The 15,124-nt window shown below is 36.6% G+C and overlaps 1 protein-coding gene across 1 annotated transcript; it reads left to right on the top strand.

Moving 5' to 3' along the window:
• Positions 1-1,532: 1,532 nt before the first annotated feature.
• On the top strand, positions 1,533-4,979 carry LOC119534807 (ubiquitin carboxyl-terminal hydrolase 1-like). The gene has a single exon (XM_037837365.1). It carries the CDS (start codon positions 1,898-1,900, stop codon positions 4,256-4,258), a length of 2,361 nt encoding a protein of 786 aa, XP_037693293.1. The 5' UTR covers positions 1,533-1,897; the 3' UTR covers positions 4,259-4,979.
• The last annotated feature ends 10,145 nt before the right edge of the window (positions 4,980-15,124 follow it).

Below are 15,124 nucleotides of genomic sequence, written 5' to 3'. Positions count from 1 at the left end.
GGAATTTTACAGAGCTTTAAGGTCATTCTAAATAGCAGTAGACTTTTTGTAACATACATAAAAAATACTGACTAAAGAGTTAGATTGGTAAATAGTATAGCATTTTTCTGTAATTCTACAGCATTTTCCTAAAGGCATTAATCCTGTTTATAAACTACACTGACTTCTTGAAGTTTTCAAAGTTCTCTAATAATGATAATCCCAAAGTAACGGATAGTCATTCATCCAGTAAACATTTACCCAGCGCTTACTATGTACCAAACAGTATAGACCTCAGCTACTAACACCAAGACAGAAAGGTTCAAATAACTGGAAAAACTGATTTTTGTTCTTGAATAGAAAACCTTAATATAAGGGTAACAGTTCTGCCTAAATATATTTATCAATGTGATGCAGTCACAATTAAAATCCTATAAGAGGAACAACCAGCAAGAACTGGCAGAAACATCTCTCCCAAAGCTCCAGAGAACAGTTAAAGGACGGCAGTAACAGGTGAGCACTGTATCAAGAAAATGCTACTTAAAAGCGGTAGGATGTCCTACCATTCCCTCCCTCACCCCTCACCTGCTCAGCATGGAGCCAGCCCGTGCTTACAGCGCAGATATCCCTGGTCCTGGTTCTAGAGGCAACAGTAACCCTTGTGCACATAACAGTAACCCTTGAGCATGTATGTCTGGTGCAAACTTTCTGGTGGTGGGCTGAGGGACTTGCTATCTTAGAACTTGCCCTGTGTGTAGAAGGCAGCTCAGTGAGCTCTACTACAGAATGCTGTGGGAATGCAGTCAGTCAAGTTCCCTGCAGCAAGGGATTGCTGACTATAGGACATACATTGCAATGCCTGGGACCATGAGGAAACTTTCCTAGGGAAGTGGAGACATTCACAGCCCTGTAAATGGGGGAATTCCTGGGCCACCTGCACATGTCCAAGACAACAGGCGGTCAGAAAGGATCAAGGGGGCCCCTATCCTTTGGCTTGGAGCCATTCTCCAATCTCGTATGGATCAACCCTGAAAGAGAGCATTGGCACAGGTCAATTTGCAAAGACTGGGAACGTTGTTTTCCTTCTTTTGTCTTTGTTAGCTCCTGGTATTCAAGGCAAACTCTGTCATAATGCTAGCTGCATTCAACCTTAAAGAACAGCCACCTCAGAGTCTAAATTCTAGTTTTAATACATTAAGATATCAAAATGTCCAGGCTTCAACAGACAATTACAAAACATACAAAGAAACAGGAAATGATGGCCCATGCAAAGGTTTAAGATTAAAGCACTGAAACCAACAATGAGGAGGACCATACCTGGACATATTTGAAAATGATCCTAAATATGCCCAAATAGCAAAAGGAAAACATGGACAAAGTACCAAAGGAAATCAGGAAAGTTATAGATGACCACAAAGAGTACATTAATAGATGGCAGAGTTATGAAAAGGAACCAAACAGCGCTGAAGAATACAGTAAGAAAGAAATTTAAAATTCTATAGAGGAAACGCGCCAAGTTCCCCTCGGTGGTGGAGTGGGAAAGACCCTAGCGGCTCACGGGGTTCGTGAGCCGGACCACTTTTGCGCTCCTTTCCATCCCGGGGCGGACCCAGGCGGCCACCTCACTGGGAATGTAGTTGGTGCGGGCGCAAAGCAGGACCGAGTGGCGGCCCGGGTTCCCGCTCTTGGGAGCGGATGGTCACTCCCCCGAGGGGAGGGGAGCCGACCAGCCTTCCTTGGGTCGGGGACCCGGCGGGCTCGCGGCAGGGACTCACCTGTCGCACTCACACCCATCCCTGTTGGATTCGTCGGCGTCACCGCCGCGGACTTCGCTTTGGGACATGACCAGATACAGTTGGTGATTCCACCTTTTCCTTATAAATTAATTCTTGTCAGCTCCTTGGGATTTGAAAAGAAAATGCCTGGTGTAATACCAAATGAAAGTAATGGGCTTTCAAGAGGTAGTCCATCAAAGAAAAACAGACTTTCCTTGAAGTTTTTTCAGAAAAAGGAAACTAAGAGAGCTTTGGATTTCACAGATTCTCAAGAAAATGAAGAAAAAGCTGCTGAATATAGAGGATCTGAAATAGATCAAGTTGTTCCTGCAGCACAGTCCTCCCCCATAAACTGCGAGAAGAGAGAGAACTTGCTACCATTTGTGGGACTGAATAATCTCGGCAATACTTGTTATCTTAATAGTATACTTCAGGTATTATATTTCTGTCCTGGTTTTAAATCTGGAGTGAAGAACTTATTTAATATTATTGCAAGGAAGAAAGAAGCCCTAAAGGATGAAGCCAACCAAAAATTAGATAAGGGAAATTGCAGAGAAGATTCGTTGGCAAGTTATGAACTGATATGCAGTTTACAGTCCTTAATCATTTCAGTTGAACAGCTTCAGGCTAGTTTTCTCTTAAATCCAGAGAAATATACTGATGAACTTGCTACTCAGCCAAGACGACTGCTTAACACACTCAGGGAACTCAACCCTATGTATGAAGGATATCTACAACATGATGCACAGGAAGTATTACAGTGTATTTTGGGAAACATTCAAGAAACATGCCAACTCCTAAAAAAGGAAGAAGTGAAAAATGTGGCAGAATTATCTATTAAGGTAGAAGAAAACCCTCATGAGATAGAAGAAATGAGTATTAACAGCACAGAGATTGACAATACAAGACATTTTGAAGATTGTAAAGAAAAACTCCCAAAAGGAAATGGGAAAAGAAAAAGTGACACTGAATTTGGTAACATGAAGAAAAAAGCTAAAGTATCCAAGGAATACCAGTCATTGGAAGAGAACCAGAGGCAAACTAGATCAAAAAGAAAAGCTGCAGGTGATATGTTAGAGATTCCTTCTAAAATAATCCCCAAGAATGCTTCTGAAAATGAGAGTGCAAGGCCCTCACAAAAGAGATCAAGAGTTAAAATAAATTGGTTAAAGTCTACAACTAAGCAACCCAGCATTCTTTCTAAATTTTGTAGTCTGGGAAAAATAACAACAAACCAAGGATCCAAAGGACAATCTAAAGAAAATGAATATGATCTTGAAGAGGACTTGGGGAAGTGTGAAAATGGTAACACTTTAAAGGTTAATGGTTGTGGACTTGAATCTTCAGGGAATAATGTTAAACCCATTAATGTTAATGAAGTTAAGCCCATAAACAGAGGTGTGGAGCAAGTTGGTTTTGAGCTAGTAGAGAAATTATTTCAAGGTCAGCTGGTATTAAGAACTCGTTGCTTGGAATGTGAAAGTTTAACAGAAAGAAGAGAAGATTTTCAGGACATCAGTGTACCAGTACAAGAAGATGAGCTTTCCAAAGTAGAGGAGAGTTCTGAAATTTCTCCAGAGCCAAAAACAGAAATGAAGACACTGAGGTGGGCAATTTCACAATTTGCTTCAGTGGAGAGGATCGTTGGAGAGGATAAATATTTCTGTGAAAATTGCCATCATTATACCGAAGCCGAGCGAAGTCTGTTGTTTGACAAAATGCCTGAAGTTATAACCATTCATTTGAAGTGCTTTGCTGCTAGTGGCTTGGAGTTTGATTGTTTTGGTGGTGGACTTTCCAAGATCAACACTCCTTTATTGACACCCCTTAAATTGTCTCTAGAAGAATGGAGCACAAAGCCAACCAATGACAGCTATGGATTATTTGCAGTTGTGATGCATAGTGGTATTACAATTAGTAGTGGCCATTACACCGCTTCTGTTAAAGTCACTGATCTTAACAGTTTAGAACTAGATAAGGGAAATTTTTTGGTTGACCAAATGTGTGAAATAGGTAAGCCTGAACCATTAAGTGAGGAGGAAGCACGGGGAGTGGTTGAAAATTATGATGATGAAGTGTCAATTAGAGTCAGTGGAAATACACAGCCAAGTAAAGTTTTGAACAAAAAAAATGTAGAAGCTGTTGGACTTCTTGGAGGACAAAAGAGCAAAGCAGATTATGAGCTATACAACAAAACATCTAATCCTGATAAGGTTGCCAGTACAGCATTTGCTGAAAATAGAAATTCTGAGACTAACAGTACTAATGGGACCCATGAATCTGATAGAAACAAGGAATCCATTAACCAAGCAGGCATTAACATAAGTGGATTTGAGAACAAAATTTCATATGTAGTGCAAAGCTTAAAGGAGTATGAAGGGAAATGGTTGCTTTTTGATGATTCTGAAGTGAAAGTTACTGAAGAGAAGGACTTTTTGAATTCTCTTTCCCCTTCTACATCTCCTACATCTACTCCTTACTTGCTGTTTTATAAGAAATTGTAGAATGAGTGTATTTTCCTTGTGTATATATTAAACAGACATGGACAAACATTGGTAAATGTAATTATAGTAAAGAGTCTTTAGCTTATCTTTGGAAGCTACTGGAATTATTGGTCTTTCTAGGTTTTTATATAAATAGTGAAATTTGAATTACTGAAAACCATGTTAATTTTTAGAATTCACTTTTCTTACTAGAGACTAGTGATACATTAGCTTCTGGGAACAAACTTGTATAGATACTTAAACGAATTATCCAAAATAGAAGCATTTAAACACTTTCAAACTTACACCTATCTTTTGTGTTTCCTTTTTAAAATAAAGTGCTCGTATTTGTATTCTCCATATTTTGGAGTAATTATCCACATGATGTTTGTAGGTCCTGTGGTTTTTCAGCGAAGAAGCAGAAGCTCATTCAGTACATTTAGTTTTATAACACAGATGTGAAGCCAAAACTTTGATAGGCTGTATCAGAGGCACACAGAGTCTAGATGTGTGTATTCACAATGGTGTTCATTTTGTGCCTTGAAACACTTTTAAAGTGTCTCAGAAAACCTGGACAGTCCCCTCCTCTCTTTAGAAGAATTTTATATGTATTTATGAAGATGATTCTGTACTCTAGTAAACTAATCTTTTTGGGCATGGACTAATTTGTATCTCTTCATAGTCATATTCTGCACGATCTGTATATAATACATCAAACTTAAGAGTTGTGACCTTAAATTTAACTTTTCTTTAAAAACTGGGAGGTCAATAAAATTTGAACTGCTTAAAAAAAAAAAAAAAAAAAAAAAAAAAAAAAAAAAAAAAAAAATTCTATAGAGGGTTTCAACTGCAGATTGAAGCTGGCAAAAGAAAGAATCAGTGAACTTGAAGATAAGAAAATTAAATTCAATCTGAGAAGCAGAAAGAAAGAAAAAATAAAGAAAAGTGAACAGAGCCTGCAGTGCCTGTGGGACACCAGCAAGTGTACCAGTAACACATACACAGAAGGAGAAGAAAGGGACAGAGAGAATCTTCAAAGAAATAATGGCTGAAAACTTCCCAAATTTAATGAGAAACATGAATATACACATCCAAGATGTTCAATGAACTCCAAACAGGAAACAAACAAACAAAACCAAGAGACCCATGCCACGGCATATTATAATCTGTCTAATGTCAAAAACAGAGATTTCTAAAAACCACAAGAGAGTAACGTGTCACATATAGGCACCCTCACTAAAATTGATTTCTCATCAGAGACCGTGGAAGCCACAAGTCAGTGGGATGACATATTTAAAGATCTGAAAGCAAAAGAGTGCCACCCAAGAATTCTACATCTGGAAAAATTGTCTTTTAAAAATGATGGAGAAAGTAAGACATTCCCAGATAAACAAAACCTGAGGGAGTTTGTCACCACTAGACCAACCCTACAAGAGGTGCTAGGTTCTTCAGGTTGTAAGGAAAGGACAACAGACAATGGACCAAAGCTGCATAAAGAAATAAAGATCTTTAGTGAGGACAATGAGGTGAGTAAATATGAATGCCAGTGCTATCATATTTTTGGTTTGTAACTCCACTTTTTAATTCCTATAGAATATAAAAGGCAGATGCATAAAATGTAATGATAAATCAGTGGTTTGAACTCATATTGTATGAACATGTAATTTGTGACAAGAGTTACATAAAGGTGGGGGAATGGAAGGGTATAGGAATATGGTTTGTGTATAGTATTTAAGTCGGTTTCAGAACAAATGGGATGGTTATAGATTTAGAATGTTAAATTTAAGCACCATGATAACTATAAAGAAAATACTATAGAATATGCAAGCTCATAGAGACATAAATTTTAGTATATATAGCCATAGGTGGGGGGCAGTGGGACTGGGGAGTTAACACATAGTGGGTATAGGGGGTTTCTCCTTGGGGAAATGGGAAAGTTTTAGTAACAGAAGGTAGTGAGAATACTACAATATGATTTGCGATTTATCCCATTGAATGGTATACTTGGGAGTGGTTGAGATGGGAAAGTTTGTGTTGTATATATGTTCCCACAATTTTTTTTTTTTAAAGAGGCAATGACAATTAAATGCAGTACCTGATCCTGGATGAGATCTAGCAAGGCAGGAGAAAAGGCTCAAAGTAATATGTTGGGACATGTGGAAAAAATTGGAATATAGACTGCTAGCTTTATATATCTGTTCAGTTTCTTGAACTTGATAACTGCACTTAAGGTGGTTACTAAGTGAATATCCTTGTTTTTGGGAAATGTACATGATGTACAAAACCTACACTCAGGTGTTCAGAAATGGATTGATAAATAGGTTGGAGGGTGGATGGATGGATGGATAGATAGGTAGATAGATAGAAAGAATGATACAGCAAATGTGGCAAAATGTTAAAATTGGTGGATCTGGGTGTTGGGGGTGAGTGGTGTCAGGTATGTTGGACGTCTCTATATATAGGGTTTTGTATATTTGTAACTGTCCTGTAAGTTTGGAAGTATTTCAAAATAAAAAGCTAAAAATTTTTTTTTAATCCTATGAGAATTTTTTCTTAAGAAAAATGATGAAAGTGATCCTGAAATGTACTTAGGAAGAATAAACATATAAGAATAGCTAGAAGGCAAAATAAAAATAATTGGCAGAATAACTTATTAAAATATAAGACAAAAGTAAACAGAACAAGATGCTATGGTTCAGGATAGAACAAATCACTGGAACAGAATAGACAGTCCAGAAATAACTTGTATATGAGGGTATTTAGTAATATGATAATGGAAACATTTCAAATTAATAGAAAGAAAGATGAATTATTCAATACATTTTGTTTGGACAACTGGTAACTATCGGAGAAAATAAAAGTTTGATCCCAACCTCATTCTTATACCCAAATAAATTTCAGATAGGTCAGAACTTAAATGTGGAAGGGAAAAAGTGAAATCATAAAGCATTGAAAGAAATCATGGATGAATATTATTGTAAGTTTAGAATAGGGAAGATCTTTTCAAATATGGCATGTATTTATAAAATAAAATACTGATACATTTGCCTACTGAAAGTGGAAAGCTATGCCACAAAACAATCATAAACAAAGATAAAACTAGAAAATTTCCAATAACAAATGAAAAGGGCTAATTTTTCTAAAATATAATGAGCTCTCATAAATCAACAAGTGACAAAGACAAAGACATAGCATAGAAGAAATTAAAGTGGAAATATAAACAGTAAAGTTGATCAACTTTCCGATAATTATTTTAACTTTATTATGGGGAAATTTGAATAGACAAAAATAAATTGAAAAGTATAATGAACTTGCATAAGTCCATCAACTGTTTCAACAACTAACTCATAACAAATTGTCTTTCATTAATAACCCCATTTACGCACTCTTTCTGTTATTCTAAGCAAATTTCAGTTATTCTGTCATCTCATCTATAAAATTCAGTTTCTTTCTTTATAAGAACTTTTTTTCCTAACAAAACCATTATCATGCCTAAATGGAACAAATAAAACTAATAATTTTTTAATATCATTATTTCCAATGAGTGTTCAAGTTTCCAGTTGTCTTATGGATACCAGTTTCTTTTCCTTAAAGTCCACATGATGGATGGTATGTTTCTTAAGTCTCTGATTCTTTAGGTTTCTGCTGCATCTCTTTTTCCCTTGCCATTTATTGAAGATACTGAGTTGTTTTTCTTATGGAGTTTCCCACAATATAGATTGTGCTTACTAGGTCCATACATACGATTAAGTGCTGTGAAGTTAACATTACTTAATGATTTAAAAATATATTTTGTCAGTTTTAAATAGTTCTCAACCATTTCTTTTCAAATATTGCTTTGACTCCATTCTCCTTTATTCCTTCTAGGACTCCAGTTACATTTGTTAGACTTTTTGCTCAATCCTCTCTGTCTTTTATAGTTTTTCCTGAAGTTTGTATCCTCCTGTCTCTCTTCATTCTGGATACCTTCTTCTGACCTGTATTCCAGTTCACTACATTTTTATTCAGCTGTGTCTAATTTTTAAAATGCATTCCTTGAATTCTTACTTTCAGTTGTGTTTTTCAGTTCTAGAGTTTCCATTTTGTACCTTAAATTTTTTTTTTTTCAAATTCTCTGTCCAAATTCACAAACTTGTCTTTGATTTCCTCCTATTAAGTATTGTTATTTTAAAGTCTGTGTCTGATAACTTGATTATTTAGATACCCACTGAGTCTGTGTTTTTCATGATGACTTCTCTCCTGGTATGGCTGTTGGTGGTGGTGTGTTATTTTGTATATTGACATTGGATATGAAAAATAGTAGAGCTTATTTGAGAGAACATTATGTTATCTTTGGAAAGGATTTATTTTTGCTTTTGGAAGGTGAGTAGGGGCTCTTATGCTCCTGGATCACCTTAATCCAGTAGGGGCTTGAGGTTTTTAAGTTGGATTGAGTTACAAATGCTTGCTCATCTTTATTCCTAGATTTTAGCTAGCCCTGTGTTGTGGGAGATCCCAATCCAAAGCCGGGAGCAATTATCTGGGCCCCTTTCCCCTGGTAGGAAGTGGAGTTGAGAGTTTTTGTAAAGTTCTGCTCAGCTCTTAACCACCCACTCTGTAGTCAGTAGATGTCCATAGGGGAAAAGAAGGCCCAAATGCTCATCTCCCTTTCTTTAAGTTTACTTCTCCACAATCTTGGTCCTGTAATCTTTTGTAGCCTTGTTAACATTCTGATGCTTCAAGCAGATGTTTTCTGTTTTTCCCTGCTTTTCTAGTTGTTTTCCTTGGGACGGTTAGTCTATGTTACCTAGACTGTTACTGGAAACTGTTGAGCTCATTTTGATTCCAGCTTCTGATGCCCATATTTTTTTTTAGTCATATAGGAATGTGTAGTATTTATTTTGTTTGCTTCCTTGTAAGGAGTTTTCAAGTGATGTCCCACCAGCCAACAATTAAGTTAAATTGGGCTTTGGATGACTATGAAAGAACACCTGCTTGGAACTAATGCCTAGTTCACCACTAAGGAAATCGGTGCTGCGAATGTTGGTCTCTGCCCTGCTCTGGGAATCAGAAACTGCCAGCATTTTTTTCTGGACTGTGATTTCCTCATAGAGGATTTTTGTACATGCCAATTCATAGTTTAAATTTATACCATATGTGAATATGAGTACAAAATGCCCAAATATGAATGAGGAAAATATCTTCTTTTCCCAACCATATCGAGACACCTCAAGCAACTATGAAATTTTTCTTCCAGTTTTCCAAAATATCTATGTTGGGCTAAGACCAAGAATGAAGTATTTTAGGTCAAATGCTTCTTGAAAATTTTATAAGTTATTTAGGAGAGAATTTAGAAGTTGCCTTATTTGGACTTTAAGCGTATGTTATTATCAGTATGCCTTATTCATGAACATAAAATTTTAATGCACATACATTTTTAGATAGGTGAAAAAATTAGGTGTTTTAATATTATGAGTCAGTTATTTCTATAATGCCTGAATATTTCATGTTTGTAAGTTTCCCAGTTATGTTATCAGCCTACACTTGTTTATGCGATGGAAAGTAACAACTAAAAGTAGCTATCATTATTTTGAGTTAGTTTTTAATTTATATTTACATATTCTAACATTGCTTATTGCCAGAGACTTTGTCTTTAAATATTTAATAAAATCAATTTGAAAACTGAAAATTTGATGTTTTTATCTTTATTGCTCTAAAGACAGTGCTTCAAACTTCTTGATGCAGGATGAAAGTTGTGCTAAGCAATATTTGAATTTAAATGTGCTTTTTTTTAATTCATTTTATTGAGATATAGTCACATACCACGCAGTCATACAAAACAAAGCGTACATTCGATTGTTCACAGTACCATCACATAGTTGTGCATTCATCACCAAAATCAATCCCTGACACCTTCATCACCACACACACAAAAATAACAAGAATAGTAATTAAAGTGAAAAAGAACAACTAAAGTAAAAAAGAACACTGGGTGCCTTTGTTTGTTTTTTTCCATCCCCCATTTTTATACTCATCCATCCATAAACTAGACAAAGGGGAGTGTGGTCCATATGGCTTTCCCAATCACATTGTCATCAATCATAAGTTACATTGTTATACAATCATCTTCAAGACTCATGGGTTCTGGTTTGTAGTTTGATAGTTTCAGGTATTTACTGCTAGCTACTCCAATTCACTAGAACCTATAAAGGGTGTTATACTGTGAGTAAGAGTGCCCACCAGAGTGACCGCTCGGCTCCCATTGGAATCTCTCTGCCACTGAAGTTTATTTAATTTCCTTTCACATCCCCCTTTTGGTCAAGAAGATGTTCTCCAACCCATGACGTCAGGTCTACATTCCTCCCCGGGAGTGATATTCCACGTTGCCAGGGAGATTCACTCCCCTGGGTGTCTGATCCCATGTAGAGGGGAAAGCAGTGATTTCACCTGCCAAGTTGGCTTAGCTAGAGAGAGAAGGCCACATCTGAGCAACAACGAGGCATTCGGGAGGAGGCTCTTAGGCACAATTATAGGGAGGCCTAGCCTCTCCTTTGCAGCAACCGTCTTCCCAAGGGTAAAACCTGTGGTAGAGGGCTCAACCCATCAAACCACCAGTCCCCTATGTCTGTGAGCACATTAGCAACCATCGAGGTGGTGAAGCCCAATAACCCTGCATTCTCCACCAGCTCCTCAAGGGGCCTCTGCATATTTTTTTCATTTTTTTAATTAACTTTTTTTTAAATCAACTATATAAAAAATAAAAAAAATTTAAAAAAACATACAAGAAAAAAACCATTTCAAACAGACCATAACAAGGGAGTAAGTAAAAGACAACTAACCTAAGATAACTACTTTACTTCCAACATATTCCTACTCTACTCCAAGAAAGTAACCTAATGTAGCATCATTTCTGTGAACTTGTTCCTACTATACCCATCAGAAATTAACAGACCATAGTCATTCCTGGGCATTCCCAGAACGTTAAATTTACCCACGATAGCTTATCTGTTCTTATTGGATTATCGTTCCCCCTTCCTTAATTGCTCTCTATCACTAGTTCCCCTACATTCTACATTATAAACCATTTGTTTTACATTTTTCAGTGCTCACATTAGTGGTAGCATATAATATTTCTCTTTTTGTGTCTGCCTTATTTCGCTCAGCATTATGTCTTCAAGGTTCATCCATGTTGTCATGTTTCATGACATCATTCCTTCTTACTGCCACGTAGTATTCCATCGTGTATATATACAACATTTGATTTATCCACTCATCTGTTGAAGGACATTTGGGTTATTTCCATCTCTTAGCAATTGTGAATAATGCTGCTATGAACACTGGCATGCAGATATCTGTTTGTGTCACTGCTTTCAGATCTTCTGAGTATATACTGAGAAGTGCAATCTCTGCATTGAAGGGTAACTCTATATCTAGTTTTCTAAGGAACTGCCAGACTGACTTCCAGAGTGGTTGAACCATTATACAGTCCCACCAACAATGAATAAGAGTTCCAATTTCTCCACATCCCCTCCAGCATTTGTAGTTTCCTGTTTGTTTAATGGCAGCCATTCTAATCGGTGTTAGATGGTATCTCATTGTGGTCTTAATTTGCATCTCTCTGATAGCTAGTGAAGCTGAACATTTTTTCATGTGTTTCTTGGCCATTTGTATTTCCTCTTCAGAGAACTGTCTTTTCATATCTTTTGCCCATTTTATACTTGGGCTGTCTGTACTATTGTCATTGAGTTGTAGGATTTCTTTATATATGCAAGATATCAGTCTTTTGTCAGATACATGGTTTCCAAAAATCTTTTCCCATTGAGTTGGCTGCCTCTTTACCTTTCTGACAATAAATGTGCTTTTAAATGTTTCTTAATTCTAAAGACCTTTGTAGTTCTCATTTCCTAAGCAATATTAGCTATATTTGATCTTCTAGATGAAGAAAGATTTGACTATGATTAAATATATGAAGTACCATGCTGGAATAAATGTTATTCATAGATTAATAAAATATGTGCAGCATGATTTAGGAGAAAATATTTTAGGCCATTAAATTTACTTACATAAGCCATAGTCTGTTTTAAATTCTGTTCAACTACTTAATCTGTTTTGCTTTAAAAACAAAATTAAAATTATACTGGGAAATGTAGGGTATTTGTTTTCCAAGAGCTTCAAAAGCATACTCAACCACATATTTAGAACAATTCTGAAATATTAGTTTCAACCTTTCAACTTAATGATAGCTGTTATCATTATCTAATTTCCTTATCTGTCCTTACAAGCCATTAGCAACACTCTAGTATTTGCTCTCATTACATGCTTCTTAGAGTACCTCCTTGTTTCAAATGCAGTTCATTTCTCTGATATGGATTAAGCTGTAAAGAATCTACCACAGTGCCTGGCACATTATTTGTTCATCAATAAACATTACTTTCTTTCCCTTACCCTCTCACACTTATTATTAGCTGATGATTTTAAAGTTGTTAAGAAATAAAAATTGTACCAAGAAAAATTTAAGAGCCTGGTTTCCATTCTAAAAAGAAACTTAAAAGAAATTTAAAAGAAAGATTCAAAATTAATGCATGTTATGATGGAATTCTAATATGGTCCCTGATATTCCCACCTTTTTAGTGTATATACCTCGTATAACCCGTTCCCCTTAAGTGTGATCAGGACCTGTGAGTATGTTGAAATAGTTTCTCCCTTGACTAGGTTACATCATATGGCAAAAGTGCTGTTTTATAATGATTCTTATCTTTCAGTTATATGATAGAATACTCATTTTTAGCAGATTGGAGAGAGAAAGTCCTCCTGGCTTTGAGGAGAAAAGCTGCCATATTGTGAGAAAGCCACATGACTAGGACACAAGGGCAGCCTCTAAGAGCTGAAAGCGACCCCACTGACAGCTGGCAAGAACACAGGGACCTCAGATCTCTAGCCAAAAAGGAGACTCTTGAGATAAATGTATGAGCTTGGAGGACACTTCTGAGCCTCAGATGAGATCACGCCCTGGCCTACATCTTGATTTTAGCCTTGTGAGACCCTGAGCAGAGGACCTAGTTAAGCTATGTTCTGACTCCCAAGCCACAGAGACTATGAAAAAAAAAAAAAGCCATTAAGTTTTAAGTGTTTTAAGCCACTAAGTTTGTGGTAATTTGTTATACAGTACTAGAAAATGAATACACATGGGAAAACCTTTTTCTCTGTTAAAGTTAAATAAATCATTGTTTATTCATTTTACACACATTCAGAGGTGGCAGTAAAGGAGGAAGTTTGAATAAGTGAAATCATCAGCAGACAGCCAAGGATTACAAGACGTGGTAGGCTGGATAATGCCCCCTAAATAGGTACATGACCTAGTCCCCAGGACCTGTAAATATATCACCTTACATGGCTAAACGGGTTTTGCAGATGTGATTACATTAAAGGCCTTGAGCTGGGAAGGTTAGCCTGGATTATCCAGATGGGCCCAATGTAATAAAAAATGTCCTTATAAGAGGAAGACAGGAGGGTCATAGAGAGGCAAAGAGACATGGTGGTGAAGCAGAGGCAAATGAGAGAGAGAGACTTGTTGATAATACACTGATGGCTTCGAAGATAGAGAAAAGGGCCATGCCCAAGGAGTCCAGGTGTTCTATAGAAGCTGGAAAAGGCAAGTAAATGTATTCTTCCCTAAAGCCTCCAAAAAAGAACACAGCCCTGACAACATCTCGACTTGGGGACTTCTGACCTCCAGAAACGTAATATAACAAATGTGTGTTGTTTTAAGCCACTAAATTTGTGGTAATTTGTTACAGCAGCAATAGGGAAATATTACAGTAGATATCTGAGCCTCTTACCTGAAAGAGAGGGACCAAAACAAAGCAACTTGTAGCACATAGAAACTATGCAAGAGGGGAAAAAACGAGCAAACAAACAAACAAAAACCACACAAATAAAAACTTTCCCTAGAATATTTGGAAAGACAAGTGAATATATGCATCCATGAAAGAACAGGATGACACACAAAATGCTCAATGCCTCCGGTTGACTTTAGGCTCCACAGAAACAGGAAGTGCAGGCTATAACAGAGTTGTAAACAGCAAGGCTAAGATTGATGAAGTGCCCAATACACAGCCAGACTACAAAGACTAGGAGAGTACTTTTTTTTTTTTTTTCACTTCATGTATTTAAAGAAATCTCTGTCAAATGACTAGTTGACCATAAAGCCAACAGGATAGAGATTTCAGTGGCAATAACAACAAAATCCACTCTCTTTACAAAAATAGTTTTTAAAAGTCACTAAACAAACAACTACAATTCATGAAAAGCAGAACAGTAAGCCTCAAGGAGAAAGAAGAATCTGATTTCCAGAGTTGCCACATGTAATATTTGAAACGTCCAGTTTTCTACAAAAATTATGAGGTATACAAAGAAACAGAAAGTATGGTTTGTTCATAGGTTAAAAAAATTAACAGAAACTGTCTATGAGAAACCAAAGACATTGCACTTATTAGACAAATACTTTAAATCAACTGTCTTAGATAATGCTCAAAGAGATAAAAGAAGCCATGGGCAAAGAACTAAAGGAAACCAGGGGCATGATGTGTCACAAAATAGAGAATATCAATAAGGAAATAGATTTTTAAAACAGTAAATGAATAGAAATTTTGGAGCTAAAAATACAATAGCTGAAATAAAAAATTCTCTAAAAGGGTTTGTGCTGGTTTGAATCTGTTAGGTACCCCAGAAAAGACTATGTTCTTTTAATCCATTCTTGTGGGGCAGACCTATCGTTGGGTGGGACACTTTGATTAGGTTGTTTCCATGGAGATGTGATCCCACCCATTCAAGGTGGGCCTTAATCCCCTTGCAGGAGTCCTCCATGAAGGGGTAAAAGACAGATGAAACTCAGAGAGCTCAGAGAAG

Source organism: Choloepus didactylus, chromosome 5 (genome assembly GCF_015220235.1).
Source record: "Choloepus didactylus isolate mChoDid1 chromosome 5, mChoDid1.pri, whole genome shotgun sequence".
NCBI lineage: Eukaryota > Metazoa > Chordata > Mammalia > Pilosa > Megalonychidae > Choloepus > Choloepus didactylus.
This window is presented reverse-complemented; position numbering and strand designations above follow the sequence as displayed.

Bases quoted from the DNA above. Each gene is read 5' to 3' on its own strand.
- LOC119534807 (XM_037837365.1), top strand. From the start codon at position 1,898: ATGCCTGGTGTAATACCAAATGAAAGTAATGGGCTTTCAAGAGGTAGT.